This window comes from Pogona vitticeps, chromosome 4, assembly GCF_051106095.1.
Source record: "Pogona vitticeps strain Pit_001003342236 chromosome 4, PviZW2.1, whole genome shotgun sequence".
NCBI classification, from domain to species: domain Eukaryota; kingdom Metazoa; phylum Chordata; class Lepidosauria; order Squamata; family Agamidae; genus Pogona; species Pogona vitticeps.
The window spans coordinates 58,520,645-58,528,536 of NC_135786.1; the positions used below are offsets into that span (position 1 = coordinate 58,520,645).

General features: G+C 43.0%; 1 protein-coding gene across 3 annotated transcripts in view; it reads left to right on the top strand.

The window, feature by feature from the left end:
• AHCYL1 (adenosylhomocysteinase like 1) overlaps positions 1 to 6,145 on the top strand; it is a 71,358-nt gene extending 65,213 nt beyond the window's left edge. For 2 of the 3 annotated variants that reach the window (XM_020809988.3, XM_078392771.1), the window contains exons 16-17: positions 2,158 to 2,278; positions 3,871 to 6,145. In XM_020809988.3, the coding sequence (XP_020665647.1) occupies positions 2,158 to 2,278; positions 3,871 to 3,877 (128 nt within the window). In that variant the 3' untranslated portion in view covers positions 3,878 to 6,145. Of the gene's footprint in view, positions 1 to 2,157; positions 2,283 to 3,870 lie in introns of those variants that run through there. The other variant, XM_020809989.3, reaches the window with a different exon arrangement.
• Positions 6,146 to 7,892: the final 1,747 nt, after the last annotated feature.

Consider the following 7,892-nt stretch of genomic DNA (forward strand, 5'->3'; position numbering starts at 1 on the left):
GCCCCCATCCCATTGCCCTTGTTACCTCCTTACCTGGTCCTCCCACCACCTCCTCCCAGCTGCATATGAGCAATCCAGCACCATGTAGCCACACCACTTACACAGAACATTGGTCCCAGCTGATCTCCCTGAACAAGTGGGAACCTGGTGCATGCACATAGAAAGCAGGCCTGACCCACACCTGTCAGTTGAAAGGTGGGTGCATGTATAGATATAGCAGCCACAGCTCCCAGAAGGGAAGCCATACCACCGCCTCTGAAGATGGCAGAGGCTGAGGAGGAGGCAGCAGCAGCACAGGGTAGGGAGGTGATGGGGACAGTGTGAGAGGGGCCAGGGAGCAGGTTATGGGACCGGGGAGGGGGCAGATGGACCAGTAAGTTTGTTAAATTGCTAAAAATCTTTGTTGGTTCAGTTTGTTTGGTTCGGCAGTTTTGACAAACCCAAACAGACCCAACCCAACAAAGCAATGATCTTTGACAAACTTCTTGGTTCAGTTTTTGGTTCGTGCCCATCTCTAACTCCTGTATCTAAGGTGCAATGAAAGTTGTATAGCCTGGAAGCCTCCTACAATCTCCATTCCTCCTCTCTCCCTCCCTGATTAAAAAAAAATGCCACTCCAGAGGTTATAATTCTTCATTTAATATATCTCAAAATGACATAAATATTCTTTTAAATGTAAACTTCTAGTCATTTGAAAATGTGGGTGGGGATGTCCTATGTGAGGATCCAGTAGAATGGAAAATGGGTGGCATTCCACAGCTCCCCATCTCCAATCTAAAGACATTACATACAGTGGTGCCTTGATTCTGTAATCCGTTACAGAAGATGGATGTAACTCGAAATGGTCGTTATGTCGAAGCACCATTTTCCATTGAAATGCATTGGAACACGATTAATCTATTCCAGAAGGAAAAAAATTAGCCCCCTCAAAAACAAACAGACAAACAAACAAAGCCGAAAGCCCCATAGGAACGCACTGGGGCTGGAAAACACACACACAATGGAGCAAGCCCCATCGGAAGGCGCTGGAGTTGCAAAAAAAAACCAACTAAAAACAAAACAACAACCCAGCACATAAACATAACTCCCCCAGCCCAAACCCACCCAGAACAGGCAGTTTTTAAAAAGCAGAAAGAAGCACCTTACCTTACCAGGCAGCCCGAAGCTTCCCTGCAAACACACACACACTCACTCAGAAGCAGAAGCCAGGCAGCCCGAAGCTTCCTTGCAAACACACACACACTCACTCAGAAGCAGAAGCCAGGCAGCCCGAAGCCTCCCTGGAAACACACACACACTCAGAAGCAGAAGCCAGGCAGTCCCAAGCTTCCTCTGAACACACACTCTCTAACTGCTGGGGCGAAAGAGCTACAAAGAAGCAGCCTGTTCACCATCAACAGTTAGTAATTTGAATTTCCCGCCTTTCCCCCTGCCTTTTTGTGTTTGTAACTGGAAGCTCTAGCTCCAAGTCAAAGCAAAATTTTGCGGCCAGAGCTGTTCATAACTCGAAATGGTTGTAAGTTGGGACATTTGTAAGTCAAGGCACCACTGTAAATAAATAAAAAGAAAGAAAACTCCCCAAGACCCATCGGAAACGGGGGGGGGAATACCAAACAAACAAACAAACCCTCCAAGACCCATCACAACACAGAAACATAACCTCCTAGCCCAGAACCACACTGCAAACCCCATCCAGAACAGTTTTTAAAAAGCTGAAAACAGCACCTTACCTCACCAGGCAGTCCGAAGCATCCTCCAATCGCACTCACTCTAACCGTTGGGGTGAAAGAGCTACAAAGAAGCAGCCTCTTCACCTACCAATGGTTAGCAATTTGAATTTCCCGCCTTTTTCCCCTGCCTTTTTCTGTTAGTAACTGGAAGCTCCGGCAGCAAGTCAGAGCAAAATTTTGCAGCCAGAGCTGGTCGTAACTCGAAATAGTTGTAAGTTGGGACGTTCGTAAGTTGAGGCACCACTGTATTCATATCATTGCGGATATTTATCCAAAATGGAAAGAATTACTAGACCTCTAGTTTAGCTTTATTGAGGATACTGTTGCTAGAGATTGATTAATACTGTAGGTTAATGCTGTTGGTACTAACTTCTTAAAGAAATCTAGTCACAGTAAACTATGTCATCTTTTCTTTGCTTTTGTCTAGATGAATATGTTGCCAGCTTGCACCTGCCTTCATTTGATGCTCATCTGACAGAACTAACAGATGATCAAGCAAAGTATCTGGGACTGAATAAAAATGGACCCTTTAAGCCAAACTACTATAGGTAAACTGTCTCCATGAGGGGAAAACAGGAAATGTCTCAGGATGTATGCCTATAATTCAGATGCAACCACATGAATTGTAGGTTTTTGAAATCTTGGTCATTGAAGTAGCATGTTGATTTTGTATGTTGAACTTGTATTGGATTTCAAACTTGGTCAGCCCTTCTAAAACGTACAGTGGTGCCCCGCATAGCGACGTTAATCCGTTCCGGATTAATCGTTGCTATCTGGAAACATCACAATGTGGGTGGGAAAACCCCATAGAAACGCATTAAACTTTGTTTAATGCATTCCTATTGGGCGAAAACTCACTGTTATGTGAAGATCCTCCATAGCGCTGCCATTTTTGCGCCCTCGGTAAGCGAGGAAATTGCGCGAAAATGGTTGCAGTGGCCATTTTGGAACCGCCGATCAGCTGGCAGAAAATGGGGCCAGCGCTCGGGCAGGGGGGGGAAGTCTCTTCAGGAGAAGCCCAAACGCACGCCCATCAGCTGTTCCAAAAGGCGGGCGTTTTGGCTGCTCCCGGAGAAGCGCTTCTCCAGGAGAAGCCCAAACGCCCACCTGTCAGCTGTTCCAAAAGGCGGGCGTTTCGGCTGCTCCCGGAGAAGCGCTTCTCCGGAGAAGCCCAAACGCCTGCCCGTCAGCTGTTCCAAAAAGCGGCCGTTTCGGCTGCTCCCAGAGAGGCACTTCTCTGGGAGCAGCCCAAATGCCCGCCTTTTGGAACAGTTGACGGGCGGGCGTTTGGGCTTCTCCCGGAGAAGTGCTTCTGGAGAAAAGCTGGCGTGCGCTCGGGAGGAGGGCGGGGGAGCCTTCCCCCGCCCTCGTGCCTGAGCGCCGGCCAGTCAGCTGGTCAAAAAAGGAACAGCTGATGGGCGGGCGTTTGGGCTTCTCCCGGAGAAGTGCTTCTCCGGGAGCAGCCGAAACGCCTGCCTTTTGGAACAGCTGACGGGCGGGCCTGTGGGCTGCTCCCAGAGAAGCGCTTCGCCGCGAGCAGCCCAAACGCCCGCCGGTCAGCTGTTCCAAAAAGCGAGCCTTTGGGCTGCTCCCAGGGAAGTGGTTCCCCGCGAGCAGCGCAAAGCCCGTTTTTTGGAACAGCTGACTGGCGGGGCCTTTGCGATGATCGTGGGGGAGCACTCCCCCACGATCATCGCAAAGCGAATTTTCCCCATAGGGGCCATTGTAAAGCGATCGCTCTTGTGATGTGATGGCAGAAAGTCCATCGCAAAGCGATTTCATCGCTAAACGCAGCGATCGTTATGCGAGGCACCACTGTATAGGGAACTTTTTACAATTCTCAGTACAAGATATTGGGCAAAGTGGTTGTAAGGCTGCTGAGAACATGTCAAAGGGAGGTTTGGGGTACAAATAAGTTTTAAAAGTACAAGCAAAATATAAAGCTTCTCTGGTTGAACTGCCTTGCATGAAAATGTTATTGCTTAACACTAACTGATGACATAGTTATATGCTGAACAAGAGAAAAATAAAATTAGCCAACAGAGACAGGTGTCCTGATGCTCAAGGCAGGAGTGTCTACTGATTATTATGTGTCTTGGTGAGTTTTCTACAGCCTGATGATTTTTCTCTTTTGCTGTAGGTACTGATGGACCAATAATGCTGAAGAACCAGACCACATAATCTACACAAGAGCTTTAGCAAGGATGTTTTTAAACAATATTTTGTGTGTATTCTAAAAACATTTGTTTCTTTTATTCATGTGATTTTACTATCCCCTCACATTCTTTAATGTTTCCCAGGTGTTGGGTCTGTCATTGCAGGCAACCTGGGATTTCCTAGCTGCATCACCACTAAATTAGTGCTGTTTCAGCTCCTTAGCTCTGTTACTAGGGAGATTGTTTCCTTTGGTGATGTAAGGCATCTGTTTCCTGTGGTGAATTTTCTTTTCTTTTTTTTTTAATTTAACTTTTCAGGGCACCTTAGTTGAACTGGTAGATTTGCAGAACATTTAAAGTACTGTTTCCTGACCCCGTTCGGAATTATCTGCAAACTCTAAATTGCCTTAACGAGCCCCAATTTATTAGCAGCTAGATCAGTGCTTCTTTTCCTGCAGAGGAACAGAGTTGACACCTTGTGGCCAGTTAGGTTATATAGATATATTCAACAAATGCCTAACCCTATTCCTAATCGTGTTTTGTGGGGAGAAAGTCCCATTGATTTATTTCAGTGGGAAGTTTCAAATACTATTTATGATCAATTAGGCTGGCTGTTTGTTTTTTTTACATGAAATGAATAGCTGCATGCTTGGTTATGCAGACCAGGTAACTTCTCTTTTTAAAGTTCCTAGGGTTCTGATATGAATTGAAATTAATATTGGTAACCACTTTTTCATAGTTATTAGATGTTAGGATTTTTTTCTTGCTTCTTTAGATCGAAGTATACTAAATTATATTTTAAAAAAGCAACGGGTGAGAATTCCTTTTGCTTCTAGTTTGAAATACTTTAAGGCAGAAGATTTTAGTAAATGCATTGCAGAATTCTTAGGGGCCACTGAAAACCAATCAGCCTTTTTGAGCTGAGATGGTGTCTCCTGTACTTCATTCCTTCATTTGCACAGCACAGAAGATGTTTGAATACTGTATCAGCTTAGCTTCTTGGATGCTGTAAATAATTTTTCATTATGTAAAGCATTTCCTTCCATCTTCAGGCTCCATTTGTAGCAAATGAACATTGAAGGTGGAATTCCACCCCATTGGCACTGCTGTTTTAAGTGCTCTGATGCTTTAATTACCTTATCTTGGTAGGCTAGCATATTCTGTCCAGTTAATGCACTGTTTTCTCTTGAGAGAATGCAGTGCAACCCACATTTCATGTTTCAGTGCCATGAACATGAGGGGAAGCTTCAGCATTTTCAAGGGAGGGAAATATTAGGTTAAAGAAGGTAGTTTAGGCAGATAATTGCCTAGATGTGAACACTTTAGATGTGCTGAAGTCTCAAAGAGCTGTGACAAGTAAGAGACTACTGTGAATCATAATGAGCATATGATCAGTCTTGAACTTCCTGCCTTTTTATGTAACATTTGCAGAAAACTTGACATGACATTCCTAGCTCCATCTTCAGAAAATTGCTCATGTTCTGTTACGTAGGCTGTTGTTCTTTTCAATAGTCCTTCACTGAGAATAAATTATATGTGATATGGAGCCTGAGCCACCAAGCCTTTGCACAATTGTAATGCTTGCCCTCCAGTTCTCAGATCCCTAGATGATCTTTTCTTGTACCTTCTATTACAGATATGTGTCTAGTTTATCATTGGCATCTGCCAGGAGGCAAACAGGGCAGACACAATGGTACTGGCCACTGGCTGACTTGATTGCAGGAGTGTGCTTTGCCTCCAGCACCTGCTGCCAACCCTGTTTTCCTGCATTTGATTTTAAGTTTGGCTAGCCCAACTGAACTCTTCATTCTTTTTTGGTATAGTGATCCCAGGCCTCAGTACAGTATATGTGCTTCCTCTAAGATCTTTCATCAGGTTTGCATACTTTTGTTTCTTAATCTCACAGCTCTGTTATGGAAAGTTCTGATCTCAGAATTGGTTTAGATCCTTCTAAGCCAAGCAGCGTGTTCCCCAAAGTCCTCCATGAAGCTTAGGAGGATCTTTTCATTCCATTTGTCTGCCTCCATGTTGCAGTGTCAATAGATAACTTAGCTAAGGGCTCCATCTCTGTATAAGCCATGGAATAAATTCTCATGCCTGGCGACACCTCAGAGTGGTCAGAGGGAGCATGTTATAGAATCAACCCAGGTGGGGATAAGTTTATTTTGTATATGAATGATTTTTAATGAATGCAATATTAATTCTTGCAGATGAGCAATAAATCATTACGCAAATCTAAATAAAATGATTAGAAAATTACCTCTGCCTTGAGCTTTCATTTCTTCTGGATGAAGAGCCAGATGCAGTGATGTCCAAAGAAATGGAGGAAACAAGTTGCCTGCTGGTTATAATAGCAAGATTTCAGTTTTCAGCCCATTCTCATAGTGTCTTGTATATCTTACTCTGGAAGGAGTAGTTGGGTATACACTGAGGAGACCTATGAATCACTGGCTTCACAGCACTAGGAGGAATTTGATATAAGAAAGGAGCGACTTTCATTTTGGCTACAGTAGAAATTGACTATAAAGCACTGGATAAAATTCATTTGTGAAGCTATGGCAACATAATGGTCACATGATAATAATATCCATGATGATTTCATAACTTGAGACAATTTGCCTACAAAAGTTATGCCGTTAGCATTACACTCTAGCCACACAAGATGATTCTGTACACTGATAAAAAGCCCTGTATGCAGGTTTCCAAAACCAAACACTTGTGTCTAGCACTAGAAGTTGCACGGTAGAACTACATTAGTTTTTCACTGCTAGTAAACCTATAAAAAGAAGACTACTGATTATAGTTGAGATTTCAGCCAAGAATCTTACTGTTCCCAAAAATAAATTAAGGCAAGTGAATCTAACTAAAATAATTGGTATGAAACTAAAATATCTCTTATTAGTTGAATGTCAAAGACAAGCTATTGTTTGAATTTTGATTTTAATTGTCCGTTATTCTTTTTATAAGCTCAGGGTGGTTTAAAGTAATTTAAACAAGTTTGTATTTAACTGTAGCCTGTCCAAATTAAAATGCCGCAAATCAGGCTCATGTCATGGTTTCCCAACCAAAAGCGTAAAGCTGCCTTCACTTATTTTCAATTTGAGACACTCATGGGACTTCATCTTATTTATTTACAATATTTTTAGGCTACCCTGTAAAAGGACATTCTCAGAAGGACTACAAGACTGAAAACAAATTTAAAATCAATAGTATAATAATCAAATGCATAATACATTTTGTTGCAGCATAAAAATTAAGTGAAATGGGGATAAAATAGGTTTAAAAGGTCTTCAGCAATTTTAAAAAGTGCTACCTGGTGCCAAGACCATTAGAATAGGCAGCAGGCCAACCTTTGGGGGTGGCATTCCATAACCAAAACATTGCTACCGAAAAAGACAACTGCAGGTAGCCATCTACCTTGCATAATGTCATTGGAAGACCTGAAAAAAGTTTCTGATATTACAATCAAGGTAAGTACATATATGAAAAGGAAACCCTTCAAGTACAAAAGCATTCAGCACCTCAGATATCAAAATGAGTACTTTGGATTGGCTTGAAAACAGTGACACTACAGTGGAAGGTGACAGTATTATTATAAGTCAAGATGTAGGAGTGAACAGAAGATGAAAGAGCAAACAAAATGTAAGGATTTAGTGCAAAGATGAAACAAAGCCATAGAAATAGCAATCCCAAAATAGAACACAGATGAAAACTATGTGAATAAATCTTCCTGGATCCCTTTTGGGGGAAAGTACAGGAAAAGAGATAGATGCTACAGCAATTTCAGAAATGGAAAACAGTCTTTTAAAACCCCAAACTAGAGATGGGGGTATTCATATGAATACAAATACCCCCACATAGGTGGACATAACGAGGGTCCGGCCCCCTGGACCCGGACCATCCACTCACCCATCGGCTGCTGCAGCCTGCTCCGCACTCCCTTCCAATAGCTCCAGAACTCGTAGTTGACTAGCCACTTGTGAAGGAGATCAAGGGAGTGCGCCGT